The following is a 20,803-nucleotide window of genomic DNA, read 5'->3' on the forward strand; positions in this document are numbered from 1 at the left end:
GAGACACCACGCCTGGACTGTTTGTTTCCTTTCATACATAATCCTGCAGAACATAAGCCTCTAAGTGCAGGGGCTTCTTCTGTTTTATTCACCACTGTATTTCTAGCACCAAGAACACTATCAACATTTTTTTTTTTTTTTTGAGATGGAGTCTTGCTCTGTAGCCCAGGCTGGAGTGCAGTGGCACGATCTCGGCTCACTGCAACCTCTGCCTCCTTGGTCCCAGTTCAAGCAATTCTCCTACCTCAGCCTCCCAAGTAGCTGGGATTACAGTCATGAGCCACCATGCCCAACTCATTTTTGTATTTTTTAGTAGAGATGGGATTTCACCATGTTGGCCAGTCTGGTCTTGAACTCCTGACCTCGTGATCAGCCCGTCTCGGTCTCCCAAAGTGCTGGGATTACAGGCGTGAGCCACCGCGCCCAGCCTATCAACATTTTTTGAATGTACGAATCCAACAGTGAAAAGGCGAGTCATCTTGGTGTATATAGAAGGTGGCCAACAGAGTTCCAATAGAAATGAGTCCCTATGTTCCTACTGCTCTATAACTAGTGGGAGGGGTGAGGGGAAGCAGCTGGGATCTATCAGACCCTGTCACCAACTAGTAGGCACACGTGGCAATCACAGTTGTAGAAGAGGCCAAACAGAGGAGGTCTGCCAATGACAGTCAGTACAAAACTCAACTGGACGCTGAGGCCAGTTCTGCTTTGGAGTGAACAGTGCAGCCTGCTGGGTGGTCAAGGGAACGTGTACAAACCCACTTTGTTTAAAGGACCACAGAGAGCAGTCAGTTTTGTTAAACTTTATCCATTTGTTCAGGGATTCCTGTCCTGGAAAAGGGTGGGGAAGAAGTGGTTAACCAGGCCAGGCTAGCTGATATTAGTTTGCAGGCTGTGAGTTCGACTCTTCAATCTCTGCTCCTCTCATCATTGCCTTTTCACCTACCTTTACCCTAAATTCACCTACAGCTCTGCCTTCACAAATTCCAAGCGATTAACTGTTGTATTTAATCTCTGTCCCAAATCTCTCTGCATCATTCTTCCTTTGATTATCAAGTCAGAGGCCCTTTATTTTATTTATTTATTTATTTATTTGAGGAGTTTCGCTCTTGTTGCCCAGGCTGGAGTGCAATGGGACAATTTTGGCTCACTGCAACCTCTGGCTTCTGGGTTCAAGCAATCCTCCCACCTCAGCCTGCTGAATAGCCGGGATTACAGGCGCACGCCACCAAGCCAGGCTAATTTTTTATATTTAGTAGAGGTGGGGTTTCACCATGTTGGTCAGGCTGATATTGAACTCCTGACCTCAGGTGTCCACCTGCCTAGGCCTCTCAAAGTGCTGGGATTACAGGCATGAGCTACGGTGCCCAGCCTCAAGGGTCCAGCCTCATTGGCTCTTAGTTGTTCATTATTTGGTGTGTTTTATTATTTGGTGCAGGTTTTCTGTCTCCTTATCTAGTTTGAATGTTGCTGAAGGACACTGGTTTTCAAAGCATTAGGCATCTCCGGATAAAGGCAAGAATCTTGGTGTGCAGATAAGCCAGAGATTCTTGCTTCTGGCTAGTAGTTCTGCGTTGTTACTGGATGGTCAGTTCAAACGGCAATGATACACAGCTCCAAAAGCGGCTTCTGCCAGTCGGCCTAGGAGCCAAACGCCCCGGAGCTCCACGCTGCCACGCAGGGTGCGGTTTCGGACTTGCAGGGAGTTGCCGCAGTCCCGTTTCGGCTGCACTTTCTACCACTAGGGTGGAAGTGTCAAGCAAGATGTTGTCGCCCGTGTCATGTTGTGAGTGTGAGAAGCTTCCCTGGCAGGCCGCCAGGGCCAGCTGAGAGCACTAGCGCCGAAGACCCGCGCGCCCGGGAAGGGGCGGGGCGGTGGGCGGAGCCTGGCAACCTCGGGACCACCAATAGGATGCTCAGCCGGCGCTGGCCCTGCGCGTGACGCAGCGGAGCTGGGAGGCAGGGGGCGTAGGGGCCGGGCTGTCCAGCGCTTTATCTTTCTCTGCCGCCCGGCCGGCGACGTTGCGGGCCCTGGGCGCCAGAGAGCTTCCCGGAGCCGACCTTCCCGCTGGCTGCTCTGTGATCGCTTCCCGGCTCTGCCTTTTTGGCCGAAGTCCCCGCTGCTGGGCGCGGGCCTCAGGTAACGGTGGTGCTCCCGTGCCGCTCCTTGCTTCCCGCCTAGGTCCCACCGGCCTCAGCCTGCCGGGAAGGGAGAAGCGGTGGCGGCGGCAGCTCCGGCCCGGCCTTGTCCTGGGCTGTCCTGCGGGGAGGTTGAGACTCGGCGAGTGCCAGAGAGTTGGGGAGGAGAGGGCGGGAAAGTTACCATCAGGCGCCCGGGTCACGGGCAGCGTTTTAAACCCTGCACGCTGGTTTGCTGTTCCCCAAATCGCGTGGCATCTCTCAAGTCGATAGTAAAGAAAGTTAGGAATTAGAAGACGTTTTTTTCTTTAAAAAACGAAACAAAAAATTCACTCAGGAAGTCAGCTTTTCAATGATTTAGGGAAAATGTGTGAAGGGAAAGATGGCATTAGTAAGACATGAAAATCTGCATGGGCATCAGAACCTTTAATCAAGCTAATGTTTTATTTTAAAATATTAAGATGTATGTAAGTTTCTGTTTTCCCTAAGTCTTAATGGCCATGTAGTTTAAATAATATGTATATTGTAAGGTTATTTATAAGTGAGAAACAACTATTTAAACTTTATTCTCTGTATTTATATATAGGTTAAGTTCGTTGGTCACTTTTTTTTTTTTTGAGATGGGGTCTAGCTCTGTTGCCCAGGCTGGAGTGCAGTGGTGCCATCTTGGCTCACTGCAGCCTCCGCCTCCTGGGTTCAAGCGATTCTCCTTCCTCAGCCTCCTGAGTAACTGGGATTACAGGCATGTGCCACCACGCCCAGCTAATTTTTGTATTTTTAGTAGAGACAAGGTTTCATCGTTTTGGACCGGGCTGGTCTCGAACTCCTGACCTCAAGTGATCCACCCGCCTCAGCCTCCCAAAGTGCTGGTATTACAGGCGTGAGCCACCGCGCCTGGCCTGTGAGTCACTTTTTAATATTTAAGTGGCTGCCACCTGTTTACTTTTTTTTTTTCCCCAGAAAACTTGGTTTCCTCTTTCTTGAAGTAGAATTCAATTTGAAACCTTTTTTTTTTTTTGGCTTTTTTTTTTTTTTTTTAAGTAATTTTTGGCTTTTTTTAAGTTGGGCAGTGTCGGTTGTCTGGGTGTGAGAATAGGTTTTGGAAGGAGCTCTGTAGCATTGATTTATCGTTTAGAAATGCACGTGTTTTAGTGAATCACATGCTTAGAACCCATCTGAGGTTTCACACTCTTTTATGACAAAGATCAGAGTACTGAGTGAGCCCACTCTTTCTGTCTCTAGTTTATTTGGCCCACTTTCCTTCTTTCTCTCCAGGTTCATGCCACACTGACTTTATTTTTGTTACTGGAAAGCTTCATTCTCTTTCCTATCTCCTGGCCTTTAGGAGTTTCCTACACCTCTAATGCTGTATTCTCTCCCTCCCTCCAACTCTTACACCTGCCTCAGATGTCAGCCCACATATCACTTCCTCTGGAAACCACCACATCCCCATTAAGCCCTCCCTGAACTCTTTGTTTTTTTGTTTTTTTTTTTTTTGACACGGAATCTCCCTCTGTCACCCAGGCTGGAGTGCAGTGGCTTGGATCCCGGCTCAATGCAACCTCCCTATCTCGGGTTCAAGCAATTCTCCTGCCTCAGCCTCCTAAGTAACTGGGATTACAGGCATGTGCCACCACGCCCAGCTTATTTTTGTATTTTTAGTAGAGACAGGGTTTCACCATGTTGGCCAGACTGGTCTCGAACTCCTGACCTCAGGTATTCTGCCCATCTCGGCCTCCCAAAGTGCTGGGATTACAGGGGTGAGCCACTGCGCCCAGCCTGTAAATGAATAATAATATAATAGGTATGTATAGGAAACAATAATGTGTGTTGGGTTCACTGCTGTCCCACGGTTCTAGGCATCTGCTGGGAGTCTTGCACTGTATCCCCCATAGATATAGAACTACTGTATTAACCAGGGAAGAGTCCCTTTTTCCTATGGGAAAAAAGGTGGAGAAAGTTTTTAACAAGGCTAGCCAAGTTCCATTTTTCTAAGAGGATGGCTTTGTTTTGGATTTTGCCACATTGGCTAAGAGATTATACTAACCATACTAATGTAAATGAAATTTGTTCTTGTTCTTTAGTTTTGCTAATTACTTAATGACCCAGTTCTGTGATATGTAAAAGCATTGTATTAGGGCAAACCTTTGGGTGCAAGAGGGAAAATTTTTTTTGCTCTGGATTGTAAATTCTATCCATTGTTGCTTCCCTTTTTCCCCACTGAACCTGAGGGTGATGTGGCACAGTTCTTCACTGAGTGGGCACTCATTATTGTGATACAGATTTATGGGCTCTTTTGAAAGCTTTATGAATGGGAACACTGCAGGCAGGCTAAAGTTGTTCTGAGTTCATTTGTTTCTTAAGGTAAGTTAGATGCTTATCACAGTGAACATTATGTAATTGCATGCACAGATTAGATTCTTAAGAAATTCTTGTTCAATCAGTGTGTTATATAAATAGCTGTCTAGTCAGCTTTATGTTACCTGGGAGGGGAATTTTTCGATTGCCACTTAACTCACTGTATGACTTTGAACAAGTTTGTTAGCATTTCTGAATCTCCTGCATCTTTAAAAATGGACATGTTAAATGAGATATGTGTTATACCTACTGCTCTCAACACTTTGTTAACCGTTTCCTAAACACCTAAACACTAGAGATTCCTTCACTCCTAGACCTCTTGAGAGACTAGTCTTATGATCACTGTTTTCACTTCCTCAACTTACTTGCAGCTTACTCCAATATATTTCTTGTCCTTCCTCCTAAAACTGCATGTAATCAAGTCGTAACTATTAATGTCCTCCAGTTGTGAAATATCCCATGCCATGTCCTGTCCTCCCCCCATTTTTTTTTTTTTTTTCTATTTTTTGAGATGGAGTCTGGCTCTGTTGCCTAGGCTGGAGTGCAGTGGGGTAATCTCAGCTCACTGCAACCCCTGCCTCCCAGGTTCAAGCAGTTCTCTGTCTCAGCTTCCCTAGTAGCTGAGATTACAGGCACCTGCCTCCAAGCCTGGCTAATTTTTTGTATTTTTAGTAGAGATGGGGTTTCACCATATTGGCCAGGCTAGTCTTGAACTCCTGAGCTCGTGATCTACCCTCCTAGGGCTCCCAAAGTGCTGGGATTACAGGCATGAGCCGCTGTGCCCAGCCCTTCCTTTCTTTTTCTTCCATTTTTGTCCTACTCAAATTTTCCATGGCATTAACCATAGATTACCTCTTCTTGAACCCTCTAGCTTAATTTCTGACATAACTTGCTCCTAGTTCTCCTCTAATCTGTCTTGGGCCTTGCTTGTTTTATGTAGTTCTTTACCCTATATTATCGGAGAAATAACCACCTGTAAAATGGGATAATAGTATCTACTTCATAGGTTGTTAATGAGGATTAAATGAGCCATACTGAGGACTACATAAATGTTAGGTTTATTATTTCTTTTTTTTTTTTTTTTTTTGAGACAGAGTTTCGCTCTTGTTACCCAGGCTGGAGTGCAGTGGCGCGATCTCGGCTCACCGTAACCTCCGCCTCCTGGGTTCAGGCAATTCTCCTGCCTCATCCTCCTGAGTAGCTGGGATTACAGGCACGCACCACCATGCCCAGATAATTTTTTGTTATTTTTAGTAGACACGGGGTTTCACCATGTTGACCAGGATGGTCTCGACCTCTTGACCTCGTGATCCACCCGTCTCGGCCTCCCAAAGTGCTGGGATTACAGGCGTGAGCCAGTGTGCCCGGCAGGTTTATTATTTCTTAGGTAACCGCTCTGGGAGATTTCCTTCATGTTCCTTGCCCTGGCCACCTGTACACTGATGTAAGCCTGAGCTCTGTCTTCAAGCCCAGACTTGTATATTCAGCTGCCTGTTGGTTATAATCACTTGGCTGACCCACAGACATATCATAGTGAATATATGTACTCTTTCTCTTCCAACTATAATTACTTAGCATAGTGGCACACCTATAGCCTATAGCCTTAGCCTAGGACTTAGAAAACTGACTTGGGATCTATATTTTCCACTGCCTTCTGCATATAGCCAGCTGGTATCTCATAGACTCCTCAGCTTAATGTTTATACATTTTTCTCATCTCTCTTTCTCTTCTCTTTGTTAATTTATTCATTTAACAAACACATGTTATTTGAGCCTTACTTCATGCCTTTGTTTTTTGTGTGAGTTAATGGTTCTCCCTGCCAGTCTTTTGTGTATCGTGTTATCTTCCTAATGACAAATACCAGTTCACCTTCTTGTTTAAAGGCCTCTATTAGCTCCTTCTTGAGATGGTAAGTTCCGAGATCCTTGGAGTGGCCCCTAAAGGTTTTTGACCTTTTGTCCTTGCCCTTCCATATGTCCTGTGCTCCAGCCTTTTCCTTCTCTGCTTTAACCTAGGTTTTACCTTCTTCAGGAAACTTTCCTAATTGCCCCTAAGCTCTCTTGGGCCCCAGACTTGTGTTCCCTTCTTATACTACATACATCTCAATCACTGTTACATAAAACCCACTAGTGGCCAGGCATGGTGGTTCATGCCTGTAATCCCGGCACTTTGAGAGTCCAAGGCGGGTGGATCACCAGAGGTCAAGGGTTTGAGAGCAGCCTGGCCAACATGGTGAAACCCTGTCTCTACTACAAATACAAAAATATTAGCTGGGTGTGGTGGCAGGTGCCAGTAATCCCAGCTACTCTAGAGACTGAGGTAGGAGAATTGTTAGAACTCTGGGGGTGGAGGTTGCAGTGAGCCGATCACACTACTGCCCTCCTGCCTGGGTGACAGAGCAAGACTCCCTCTCAAAAACAAAAACAAAAAAACCCCACTAGGGCTGGCTCATGCCTGTAATCCCAGCACTTTGGGAGGCAGAGGCGGGTGGATTGCTTGAGGTCAGGAGTTTGAAACCAGCCTGGCCAACATGGTGACACCCCGTCTCTACTAAAAATATAAAAATTAGCTGGTGTGGTGGTGAGTGCCTGTAATCCCAGCTACCTGGGAGGCTGAGACAGGAGAATTGCTTGAACATAGGAAGAGGAGGTTACAATGAGCCAAGATGGTGCCACTGTACTCCAGGCTGGGTGACAGAGTGAGACTGTCTAAAAAAAAACGAAAACAACAACAACCAACCCCTACTTGTTATAATTATGTTTCTGTGTCTTTCTTCCACTAGGTTTTTACTCCTCGAGAACACAGATGGTTGTAGTAGTCATCTTTGTATCCCCAGTGTTCACTGTGATAACCATACAAAGTAGTCACCTCTGTATGGTCTGGTGTACAGTAGATCTCTATAAAATGTTTACGTTAATGAATCTTATCACCAAGGTCTCTTCCTTTTCATGTGTTTTTCGTAGAGTGCTGCTTCTTCCCGTCCTTTATGTTTAATGCCTAGCAAACTTCTTTTCCTCCTTTTAACTCTGACTCTAATGTTACCTTCTCCATGAGCACTTGTTTCACTCTTAAGTGACTAATTATGCTGTCTCAGCACAGTTTGTGTAAAGAATACAATGGAATAGACGCCTGTATTATTACAACACATTTATAAAACACCATTTTAGAATGAGGTGCTTAATATGAATGTATTTTCAGAAAACTGGCACATACCTTTTAGGTGTCAGAATTAAAACTTTCTTGTATTCCATGTTTAAACGACTATAGCCTTTTTTAGATTTGCCTGGGTCATTGAAGCATGAACTTAGCTTTGATATACTGATGTGTTGGAACTGTAGAGAAAATTCACTGTTTTTTTTTTTCTATTGGAAAATGGGGACAGGATTACCTACCTCGTAGGGCTATTGTTAGGAATAAAGGAGAGTCATGTATATAAGGTCTTATCAGAGAGTTTAGCAAATAGCAAGTACCTACTCAACTAACCGTTCTAATAACAGTTAGCTAATTATATGAATTGTTTCAGGAGAAGAATCTCAGATTTGAGATATTTTTTTCTAGTGGAGTAAAGGGTATGGCATTTGTCACCAAATTTTTTTTTAGAGTCTCTTAGACATTCTAAATTTAGAATCAGGTCCTGAATGACTGATGTTGATGAAAAGTCTCAAGCTCTATCTGAGCTGCAGTAGCACACTTAGCACAAGCAAGAAAGAAAAGAAAAAAAGAAAAAAAGTCTCAAGCTCTAAAATATATTGCTTTAATAATTCCTATATACATACAATTTAAATCCCAAATAAAGTAAATGTCCCCGTTAATGGCTTTACATTTATTTTTTAGTATTAACAGGTAAAGACAAAAGTGAAGAACATCAGTTCTAGCTTTCATAGTCACCTATTAATGATTGCTTTATGAACATGTGATGAGCAGTTCTTTAAAATTTTCTTTTTTTTTTAAGACGGGGTTTCACCATGTTGGTCAGGCTGGTCTTGAACTCCCGACCTCAGGTGATCCACCTGCCTTGGCCTCCAAAATGCTTGGATTACAGGCGTGAGCCACCACGCCTGGCCTAAAATGTTCTTAATGTATGTGAAAGTACTGGATAATTATTGATTTATCCAACAAATTAGGTATAGAATGCATTCCAGGCACAGTTCTAGATATTGGGGAAAAGCGGTGAATGAGAAAAAAATTCTGCTTCTCATGGAGATTACAGTCTTATGGGATAGCAAGAAAATAAATATTATGTATTGTGGGATAAGTGCACTGAAGAAAAATAAAGCAATGAAGCAACGTAAGGGGATAAGAGAGGAACAAGACTCCAGGATGTGTGTTTTACATAGAGTAGACAAGGAGGTCCCTGAGGAGGGGCGTCTGAGTAGGGAACTGAGTGAGGGTATCTGGGAGGAGATGCTCCTGGCAGATGGATCAGTGAAGGCCTTTAGGTTTGGAAAGAGCTTGGCTTGTTTAAGAAACAGTGGAGGGCCAAAGTAATGAGTAGAGAAAATGAGAGTTAAGATTGATGGTATTTGAGTAGTAAAAGATAAGACTGATGGTATTTGAGGCCAGGCATAGTGGCTCAATACCTGTAATCCCAACACTTTGGAAGACTGAGTGTGGATCACTTGAGGCCAGGCGTTCAAGACCAGTTTGGCCAATGTGGCAAAATCTCATGTCTGCTAAATTACATAAATTAGCTGGGCACAGTGGTGCACACCTGTAATCCCAGCTACCCAGTAGGCTGAGACATGAGAATCGCTTGAACCTGAGAGGCAGAGTTTGCAGTGAGCCAAGATCGCACCACTGCACTCCAGTCTGGGCGACACAGTGAGACTCTGTCTCAAAAAACAAACTGATGGTAAGTGCCAGGTAATGCAGGAGTTATTAGATCATGGTGAGGACTTAGGATGTTTGAAGGGGTTTAAGTTGTAAAGTGACTTCATCTAACTTATCTTTTAAAAGGATTACTATTGGCTGGGTATGGTGGCTCAGGCCTGTAATCCCAGCATTTTGGGATGCAGTTTGAGACTCTGTCTCAATAAATGAATGAATGAATGAATGGATTACTCTGGGTGCTGTGTTAAAAAAAAAAAAACAGACCAAAAGGGAGAAGGTAAAGGGGAGCAGTTAGGAAGCTCCCACAGTGAGATGATAGTGGCTTAGACTGCAGTGACAGTGGTGGATGTGGTGAGAACTGGTTAGAATTGGACTTGCTGCATTGTATGAGGGAAACAATCAGGGACGACTGGGCAAAAAATGAATTCTCGTCCCATGAACCGAGACGGGGAAGACAGTGGGCAGCATGGAGTTGGGGGGAACTTCAGTAGTTTAGTTTGATCATGTTAAGTTGGAGATGCATCTATAAGACATCTACATGAAGGTGTCAAGTAGGCTGTTGGTTATGAGTCTGGAACTCAGGCCTATCTGGGCCTGATGTGAGGAGAGACATATTAAGGAAATGGGTATGGAAGCATGCTAGAAACAGAATTACAGATATGGTACAGTTATTGCTAATAGTAAGTTCTAGGAGAATATGTGACTAATCGTAAGAATAGCTTGTTGGAGACATGAAGTCAGGGAGCTTACAGGCCAGGGTGTTGGATGGATCTGTGTCCATGGATGTTGAAGTAAAGGAAGTATGGAGTGATTGGTGGTGTGGAGAGGGGGAGTGAGGTGTTCAAATCCTTAGTGAAAGACGGGGAGTGAGTAAGTAGGAAAACAGTACATACCTGCAACAAGGAGAAGTGTCAGGCCTAGTAGGCTGGCTGAGATATTTAAAGATGAGAAGGAGAAACAGTGGGGACTTGGAAGTAATAGAAACCAAGGGAGATAACTCCCCCTTTAGGTCTTGTTTTAGTGAGAGGACAAGAAAACACTGGTACTTCTCACACAGGGAAATTACTTTATGGTAGCACTTAGAAACCAATTAGCATTAGTTACAGTTTGAATTTTTGATTTTGTGAAAGTTAAAATAGTTTGCCTAGTTGGGAAAGGGGATGGATTCACAGAGGTCTTATTTTAGATGGGTTGTCGAAAAGTTCAGCCCGCCCTCCTCTCAGCTGGACGATTGCAGTAGTTTGCACACTGGCATCTTGCCTACACTGTTGCTCTTCTTGTGGTCTGCTTTCCACACAGAGGCTAAAATGGTCCTTCTGCCTAGAGAAGGAGCAATGCGCTGTTACTATAATTTGCCTCTATTTCCTTTGTAAATAGCCGTATACTGTTAGCTGACATGTGGCAGGAGGAACTCATTCAGACATAATCTCATAATGTTATGATTCATATGATTTGAGGATTTGGTCAAAATTGAGGTAAGCCATATTAATAGTTCTCTTTCCTAACATCTGTATATCTGACAGTAATAAAACATTTTCTTGGAAGCCACATGGAGTTTAAGCTGCATTTGAGAAACTAAATAATTTTTATGTCACTTTATTTACCATCTCTAGTATACCTTTTTTTTTCTCTTTTTATGGATGGTGTTTTTGATCTAGTATACCTTAAAGCAAACAGAAGTAGAATTTGAGAGGTGATAAAGCTTAACGTTTGACTATAATTTAGCATATAGGAGGTAGATATATAGTTTTCAGATTACTTAATCTTTCAAACTTGGTTATTAATAATAAGACCTGGGTATTTTAGTAAATAGTATCTTTTTTTTTTTTTTTAAAGACAGAGTCTTTGTTGTCCAGGCTGGAGTGCAGTGGCACAATCTAGGCTCACTGCAACCTCCGCCTCCTGTATTCAAGCAATTCTCCTGCTTCAGCTTCCTGAGTAGCTGGGATTACAGCTGCCCTTGACCATGCCTGACTCATTTTTTGTATTATTTTTATTTTTATTTCTGAGATGAAGTTTTGCTCTTGTTGCCCAGGCTGGAGTGCAATGGCATCATCTCGGCTCACTGCAACTCTGCCTCCTGGGTTCAAGTGATTCTCCTGCCTCACCCTCCTGAGTAGCTGGGATTATAGGTATGTGCCACCACGCCCAGCTAATTTAATATTTTTAGTAGAGACGAGATTTCTCTATGTTGGTCAGGCTGGTCTTGAACTCCTGACCTCAGGTGATCCGCCCACCTCATCCTTCCAAAGTGCTGGGATTACAGGCATGAGTTACCACACCTAGCATTTTTTGTCTTTTTTAGTGGAGAGGGGGTTTCACCATGTTGGCCAGACTGGTCTCAAACTCGTGTCCTCAAGTGATCCACCTGTCCCAGCTTCCCAAAGTGTTGGGATTACAGGCGTGAGCCACCGCTTAGCCAGTATATAGTATCTTTTTATCACCATTTCTTCAGATGAAGAAACTCTCTGAGATGGGAGGATTTACCCAGGGACACAACAGTATGATAGAGCAGGGTCCTAAACCTCTTGAACATTGGTTTTCTGATGCTTTTCCATTACAGTTTTCATTTCCTATGAGATAGAGGAAACCAGGACTAAAGCTATTAATATAGATCATGATAAAAATATTTGTTATAAAGTAAAAACATTTTCTTCTTTGGCTTAATGTTTTTTGTTTTTGTTTTTGTTTTTTTGAGACAGGGTCTTACTCTTTCCCCCAGGCTGGAGTGCAGTGGCGTGACCTGGGCTCACTGCAATGTCTGCTTCCTGAGTTTAAGCCATCCTCCAGCCTCTGCTTCTCAAAGTACTGGGATTATAGGTGTGAGTTGCCATGCCTGGCCTGTTTTAGTTTTGTTCGTTTGTTTTTGAGATGGAGTTTTGCTATTGTTGTCCAGGCTGGAGTGCAATGATGTGATCTCAGCTCACTGCAACCTCCCCCTCCAGGGTTCAATGATTCTGCTGTCAGCCTCCCGAGTAGCTGGGATTACAGGTGCCCACCACCACACTTGGCTAATTTTTTGAATTTTTAGTGGAGATGAGCTTTCACCACATTGACCAGACTGGTCTCGAACTCCTGAACTCAGGTGATTCATCCACCTGAGCCCCCCAAAGTGCTGGGATTACAGGTGTGAGTCACCATGCTTGGTCCTGTTTTAGCTTTTGATATGAGGTTTCCTATAGACTAGCTTATCTGTTGTCTGGGCTGGAGTGCAGTGGTGCGACCTGGGCTCACTGCAACCCTTCGCCTCCCAGGTTCAAGTGATTTTCCTGCCTCAGCCTCCTGAGTAGATGGGATTACACGTGCTTGCCACCACACCCAGCTAAATTTTTTTGGGTATTTTTAGCCTAGTATACCTTAAATATGCTTCAAACACTTAATATTAGTCTACAGTTGGGCAAAATCATCAAATAGACTATTTTACAATAAAGTACTCACTGTGTCATGTAATTTATTGAATTCTATACTGAAAGTGAAAAACAGAATAGTTGTATGAGTACTCAAAATAGAATAGTTGTATGAGTACTCAAAATGTGATTTCCACGGAATGCATGTTGCTTTTGCATCATCATAAAGTTGAAAAATTGTAAGTTGAACCATCATGAGTTGAGGAGTGTCTTGTGCTTAGAATAATTGGTTACTGTATTAACTGATACCTTTGCTTTCTCTCTTAATGCATGCCTATTGTACTCCAGGTACTCCACACTGGATTTGGGGGAGTCTTACAGAAAATACTATGTAATCCCTACTTTGAGAGCTAAAGCCTAATGTAAGCGACAGAGAGTATTGCTCTCTGATTCCAGGACAACATAGTATGTAACAGGATGCGCAGGGTGTAGTGGGACTGCAGAGAGGGTGAGATGAGAGGTGGTGGTATAGGAAACCTCAGAGGGTGTGAGTTGGAGGCAGTCTAGCGATTAGAGGGCAGGTTGTAGAATCTGATAGTCCTTGTTTTGAATTTTAGTTCTGTTGGAGAATTTTGTGATTTGGGACAAGTTAAATCACTTCCCTAAATTCATCTGTAAAATCAGGATAATACCTATCTAAGGGTGTAAAGATTAAATGTAATGTAAAAAGTTTAGCAGCACAGTGCCTGGAAGTACATAATAGGTGCTCATTAGATCAGAACTGTTAGTGTTAATCCTATTACTGCTGTAGCTGTGATTCTTTGAAGGCTTGAATAGGAGTTAGCTAGATAAAGAAAGGACAGAGGAGAATACCTTTCTGTAGACAGGTAAGAAAATATGGGAAGCCATGGTGGCTAAAGAATATTTGGGGAATAACAGTAGTATCTATCTTGATTATATTGAGATTAAAATATTTAATACATGTAAAACACATGAGCACTAAAAAAATCAGTTGTTATTCTACTTTTAGAAATACTACACTTTGCTATACTGTCTCATAGGGCTTGGGTAATAAACTTTAATCTGACATTTATTTTTTAATCATTTTGCTGTTTTTTATGCTTTAAACTTTTGCTATGTGCTCTTTAAGAGTTACCTACTTTAAATTCACCACCATCTGGCCAGGAAAAAAAAGTCTCTGCTCATCTGGCCAGAAAAAAAAAAAAAAAAAAAAAAAAAAACAGTTCCCATTATTCCTTGTAAAATTTCTTTCATACTAAAACATCTGGGTTTCTTTTGCATCTTCCCTTGTTTCTTCTACTTCGAGGCCATCCCTCAAAGTTTAGTTTTCAGTTCTCACTTCCGTCATCATTTCTGATGAAGAGGTGGATACTCTTGTGGCTTCCTATGTCACTTTTACACAGAACTGGACCATCAGAAGTTAGGCATCGTCTTGTGCTTAATTAGCCCTGACTTACTTTTCCCTTAAGTTCCTCTTAATTAGATCTTATGATATAACATTTCTGCTTGATATATTCATCTACTGTTCCACAATTGTTTCATTTATTTGATTCCAGAAATAAGTAGAAGAGAACTGATCTAGATTTGTCAGATTTTCTTTTTTTTTGTGAGATGGGGTCTCGCATTGTTGCCCAGCCTGGAGTGCAATGGTGTGCTCTCAGCTCACTGCAGCCTCTGACTGCTGGGTTCAAGTGATTCTCCTGCCTAGGCCTCCCAAGTAGTTGGGATTACAGGCACCCACTACCACGTTCGGCTAATGTTTTGTATCTTTAGTAGAGATGGGGTTTCACTATGTTGACCAGGCTGGTCTTGAACTCCTGACCTCGTGATCTGCTCACCTCAACCTCCCAAAGTGCTGGGATTACAGGCGTGAGCCACTGTGCCTGGCTGATTTTTCAGATTTTTACCTTGCCAAGCTGTGATAGTTGAAAAACAACCAAACTCACCATGTACTATATTTCATTCTTTTATACAGAAAAGGATATTTTAATATAAAAATTTAGATGGGAGGTTGAGGCAGGCAGATTACCTGAGGTCAGGAGTTCTGATACCAGCCTCACCAACTTGGAGAAACCTCGTCTCTACTAAAAATACAAAATTAGCTGGTCATGGTGGCACATGCTTGTAATCCTAGCTACTAGGGAGGCTGAGGCAGGAGAATTGCTTGAACCCAGGAGGTGGAGGTTGTGGTGGACCGAGATTGTACCATTGCACTCCAGCCTGGGCAACAAGAGTGAAACTCTGTCTCAAAAAAAAAAAAAAAATTTAGAGAGACTGTAGCCTCAGAATTTAAATATATGTAGCTTTAAAATAGTGTAGTATTTCATAGTTTTTTTCTTCTTGCTTTAGACTCTTGAAAAATTTATCATATAGTGAAAACTGCTTTACCTTTTATTTAAAATTTTTTTTTTGGCCAGGGGCAGTGGCTCATGCCTGTAATCCCAGCACTTTGGGAGGCCGAGGTGGGCAGATCATTTGAAGTCAGTAGTTCAAGACCAGCCTGACCAACATGGTGAAGCCCCATCTCTACTAAAATACAAAAATTAGCCAGGCATGGTGGCCAGGCACCTGTAATCTCAGCTACTCGGGAGGCTGAGGCAGGAGAATCACTTGAACCCCGGAGGAAGAGGTTGCAGTGAGCCGAGATCATGCCATTGCACTCCAGCCTGGGCAACAGAGTGAGACTCCTTCTCAAAAAATAACTAACTAAATAAATAAATAAAATTTTCTTTTTGAGGTGTGGTCTTGCGACGTTGCCCACATTAGACTCAAACTTCTAGGTTCAAGTGATCCTCCCACCTCAGCCTCCCAAGTAGTTGGGACTACAGCTATATACCACCATGCCCAGCTGGTGAAACACATGGCTTTAGAGTAAATCTTGTACTATCTTGATATTGATCTTTGTGACTTTGATCATGTTTTTCAGTGATTCAAGTGTCTCACCACTGCCTTCTTGAAAAACGTCTCATTTCTTAGGCCTTTATAGTTTGACTCCTGTCCTCCTTTCTGGTCTTTTTCCTTATCACATTTCTCTGTTACCAACTTTTTTCTCGCAGTAGTTAGTGATCTTTGTAGTTCGGATCCAACTAATGCCGTTCCAAATCTGGCTCTGTGGTTAGCTGTGTGGACTTGAGCAAGTCATTGTAATGAGAAGAAAAGCAGACCCTAGTACCTGGGGCTGTGGTGTGCATTCGTAATACACTCAACTTGTTCAACTGCAGGTGTATTCCTGGTGCATGGGTGGAGGATACCGATGGTAACTACTTTAAAACATTGTTTTCTCATGTGAAAACTGAGGGTAGTATTTTTTTTTCACGAGTGTTATGAAGATTAAATGAGCAAACTTAAAACACCAGGTAGAGTCCTTGTACTTAGTAGATACTTAACAAAAACTTGCTTTTGTTGTAGTTCAATTCAGTCTTGGTTCCCTGAATGGGGGTTATAAGGTCCTTGTTTTAATCCTTTCTTGCATGTGGAATGCGCAGTTCTCATCCTTCAAGACTCTGTCTAAAATACCTTCTTTTCTGTGAAACCTTTATATCTTCTGCTAATCTCTGCTGTCTCTGAACTTAACGTATTGCTTTTACCATTGACTTTGTTATTAAATCATGCTCTACCTTGTGGCATCTTTGTAATTACCTTTTACTATTTAATCCTTAATTTTTTCACATACTTAATGTTTTGTTCAACTAAATTTTTCTTTAAGAGTGGGGTTGGCCGGGCACGGTGACTCATGCCTGTAATCCCAGCACTTTGGGAGACCAAGGCGGGTGGAGCACAAGGTTAGGTGATCGAGACCACCCTGGCCAACTTGGTGAAACCTCATCTTTACTAAAAAATACAAAAAAATTAGCTGGGCATGGTGGTGCATGCCTGTAGTCCCAGCTACTCGAGAGGCTGAGGCAGGTGGATTGCTAGAACCCAGGAGGCAGAGATTGCATTGAGTCGAGATTGCAACACTGCACTACAGCCTGGGCGACAGTGCGAGATTCCATCTTGAAAAAAAAAAAAGGTGTGGGGTCTATGTTTAAAAGGGGACTTTGAAACCAGTTAAATTATTTTATAGAAGCTGATTTCTTCAAACTTGTATCTTGAGTATCTTGTACCCAGCAAATGCTTTAAAATGATTAATGCAAAAGGAAGAGATTATGTCATCAAATTTCACCTCTCCTAAATACAGTGGTATTGTGAAATTGACATAAGCCAGATGCTTAGTTCAAAGCTGATATGGTGCTTCTGTGTCTCTCCGCCAAATCTCATCTCTAATTGCCTCTGTGTCCCCACATGTCAAGGGAGGGACCTGGTGGGAGGTGATTGGATCATGGGGGCAGTTTCCCCTATGCTGTTCTCATGATAGTGAGGGAGTTCTCATGAGAGCTGATGGTTTTAAATGTGGCACTTCCTTGCTCTGTCTTTCCTGCTGTCATGTAAGACATGCCTTACTTCCCCTTCTGCCATGATTATAAGTTTCCTGTGGCTTTTCTAGCCATGAGGAACTGTGATACAATCCAGTCTCTTTCCTTTATACATCACCCAGTCTCTGCACTTCCTTCATGTCAGGAAAAAAAAAAATACATTACCCAGTCTCAGGTAGTGTCTTTATAGCAGTGTGAGAGTGGACTAATACAAAAGCTTTTTGCATCTTCTTTCCTAGACAATACAATGGTGGGCGAAGAGAAGATGTCTCTAAGAAACCGGCTGTCAAAGTCCAGGGAAAATCCTGAGGAAGATGAAGACCGGAGAAACCCTGCAAAGGAATCCCTAGAGACACCTAGTAATGGTGAGACTTAAAAAAAATGTTTTTTGAGGTGAATTAGTGAAATAGAGAACAAATACATTATAGAATAAGTATTGCCATCTCTTTGGTGAGAGTTTTATATGTCTAGTAAAGAAATTAGAAAATAAGTCGTTTCTTGTTAATTAATTCAGTGGACATCTATTAGTATCTGCTGTGTTTTAGATACCATTCATTCAGTCACCTAACCTACCAATAATTGCTGAGGTGCCCCGATGAATGCTGGGGTTACAGCAGTGATCAATACAGATTTGTTTGCCAAGCTCCAAGTTAAGTGAATGAGAAAACCTCCAAAATTGTACACATAATTAGATTATTGCAGTGTACTAGTCTTTAAATTAATTACTCTCATAATAGTTGTAATGAGTAAAATGTGAGTAATTAGCAGGGTGCCTAACCCCGTTCAATACTGAGCTATAAATCTTGGGAGGGGAGCAGTTAGGGCTTTTTTTTTTTTTTTTTAGAGACAGGGTTTCACTATGTTGGCCAGGCTGGTCTTGAACTCCTGACCTCAGGTGATCTGCCCGCCTCGGCCTCCCAAAGTGCTGAGATTACAGGCACAAGCCACTGCACCCAGCCTAGTTAGGGGGTTTTATTCATTCTTGTATCCACATTTGCTGAATGCGTGACTACAAAGAGGAATACGATAGTGCTTTGTCATTCAGGTCAAGGTTTATGATTATGAATGATAGACTTGCAAACACAAGTCTAATTGATGTCATCTATTACATCAGCGACATTTGCAGTGACATTTATAAAGGTTTGATTTCAACAAGGATTTGAAATTTGAGACTTGTTTAGTTAACAAATAGGCGCGGGACCTTCTGAGACAGGTTGTCTTTGGCATTTCATCCCTTTTCATGAAGAAACAGTTTTGTATTTCCGACCTAAATTTAAACTTAAATATCAACAGCTGGATCCCACCAGGAATGTAAATATTGCTGCTTGAGTTGGCATAATGAGGTTTATTGATGGGCTCTTAGTTAGCTGTATATGACATATTTATATTGGGTATGGGCTACTTTTAGTGTGATATAAAATGTGAAATGTACGCAAAGGAGGATGAGCCAATACTGGGGAGAGTTCTCCTTCCATGATTTAGGGACTTAGTGATAATCCAGCTTGTTTCCCCTGCCTACATTGTCACACATTAGAAACTTCCTGCTTGTTTGTTCTTTCCAGTTCTTGGGACAGAAAAATTGTTTTAATTGAAACTTTCTGTCACTGTTTATGATGTTTCTCTTTATGTTCCAATTTTTTAAAAGATTCTAAATTTGTCCAATTTCTATGCATTTTCAGTGCTTTATTGTCCTAGTTCATTAAGTTTTAGTCAGTCCAGGTTTTAGTGCAGGTGTTAAAAATGGAATTGGTTAGCTTAAATCAAGAACTTTAACCACCTTCATGTAAGTAATGCTAATCTGAAAGTGTTGCTTCACCTACTGTAACATTTGTTCATCTTGGGGAGTAAGTGCTTTGGGAGTAATCCCAAGGTGCTGCGATTACAGCTGTGAGCCACCGTGCCCAGCCTGGTCTAGGTGCCCTTTGTTCCCCTTCTTTTTTCTTTTCTTTTTTTTTGAGACAGTTTTGCTCTTGTTGCCCAGAGTAGACTGCAATGGCGTGATCTTGGCTCACTGCAACCTCTGCCTGCTGGGTTCAAGCCATTCTTCTGCTTCAGCCTCCCAAGTAGCTGGGATTGCAAGCGTGCACCACTATGCCCAGCTAATTTTGTATTTTTAGTGGAGACGGGGGTTTCACTATGTTGGTCAGGCTGGTCTTGAACTTTTGATCTCAGGTAATCCACCCACGTTAGCCTCCCAAAGTGCTGGGATTACAGGCATGAGCCATCATGCCTGGCCCTTTTTCTCCTTTTTCTTTCCCTCTTCCTCCTTTGTTTGTTCCCTTTTCCCCGTCCCCTTCTCTTCCTTTTCCTTCCATTCCTCCTAATTTTTTTCTTTTCTTTTTTTTTTTTTTTTTTTTTGAGACAGTCTCACTCTGTCACCTAGGCTGGAGTATAGTGGCACGATCTTGGCTCACTGCAACCACCACCCCCCAGGCTCAAGTGATCCTCTTGCCTCAGCCTCCTGAGTAGCTGGAATTACAGATGTGTGCCACTACGCCAGGCTAATTTTTGTATTTTAATAGAGTCGGGCTTCAACATGTTGGCCAGGCTGGTCTCAAACCCCTGGCGAGTGATCTGCCCTCCCTGGCCTCCTAAAGTGCTAGTATTATAGGCATGAGCCATCACACCAGGCCTTCATTTCTTTTTAATTTTTTAGTAATATATTTGCATACCATTAAAGTCACCACTTTAAAGTTTATAATTCAGTGGTTGCTAATATATTTACAAGGTTGTAGAACCATCACTGTTTAATTCCAAAACATTTTTATCAGCCTCTAGCAACCAGTGATATACTTCCTGTCACTTCGGATTTGCGTGATCTGGGCATTTCTTATAAGGGGATTTGTAGAACATGTGTTCTTTCTATCTGGCTGCTTGCACTTAGCATAATGCTTTCCATGTTTGTTTGGTTTTTTTGATTTGATGGGGATCTTGCTCTGCTGTCCAGACTGGATTACAGTGGCTATTCACAGGTATGCTTATAGCACATTGCAGCCTTGATCATCCTGCCTCAGCCTCCTGAGTAGCATGTTGTTGTTTTTTTTTTTTTTTTTAGACGGAGTTTCGCTCTTGTTACCCAGGCTGGAGTGCAATGGCGCGATCTCGGCTCACCGCAACCTCCGCCTCCTGGGTTCAGGCAATTCTCCTGCCTCAGCCTCCCGAGTAGCTGGGATTACAGGCACGTGCCACCATGCCCAGCTAATTTTTTATATTTTTAGTAGAGACGGGGTTTCACCATGTTGACCAGGATGGTCTCGATCTCTTGACCTCGTGATCCACCCGCCTCGGCCTCCCAAAGTGCTGGGATTACAGACGTGAGCCACCGCGCCCGGCTGAGTAGCATGTTTTAATATGTATCAGTACTTCATTTTTTTGTGTGTGTGGCTGAATAATATTTCATTGTGTAGTTATGATACATTTTGCTTATCTGTCAGTTGATATTTATTTTGGGGAGTTGTTTACAATGATTGGCTATTATGAATAATGCTGTTATGGACATTTGTGTAGAAGCTTATAGAATATATTTTTTCAGTTCTCTTGAGTATATGCATGAGTTGAGTTGATGAGTCATGGTAAATGTATGTTTAACTTATTGAGGAACTGCCATACTTTTTCAAAATAGCTATTCCTTCTTACATTCCCACCAGTAATGTATGAGGGTTCCAATTTCTCTATATCCTCACCAAGACTTGT

At 42.5% G+C, this 20,803-nt stretch overlaps 1 protein-coding gene across 1 annotated transcript in view; it reads left to right on the plus strand.

The window, feature by feature from the left end:
* Positions 1–2,037: 2,037 nt before the first annotated feature.
* Positions 2,038–20,803, plus strand: part of SOAT1 (sterol O-acyltransferase 1) — a 71,087-nt gene continuing 52,321 nt past the window's right edge. The window contains exons 1-2 of the mRNA XM_064370789.1: positions 2,038–2,140; positions 17,350–17,475. Coding sequence (XP_064226859.1) covers positions 17,358–17,475 — 118 coding nt within the window. The 5' untranslated portion in view covers positions 2,038–2,140; positions 17,350–17,357. The remainder of the gene's footprint in view (positions 2,141–17,349; positions 17,476–20,803) is intronic.

This window comes from Aotus nancymaae, unplaced genomic scaffold (genome assembly GCF_030222135.1).
Source record: "Aotus nancymaae isolate 86718 unplaced genomic scaffold, 86718_ANA_hifiasm-v0.15.2.pri h1tg000108l, whole genome shotgun sequence".
Taxonomy (NCBI): Eukaryota; Metazoa; Chordata; class Mammalia; order Primates; family Aotidae; genus Aotus; species Aotus nancymaae.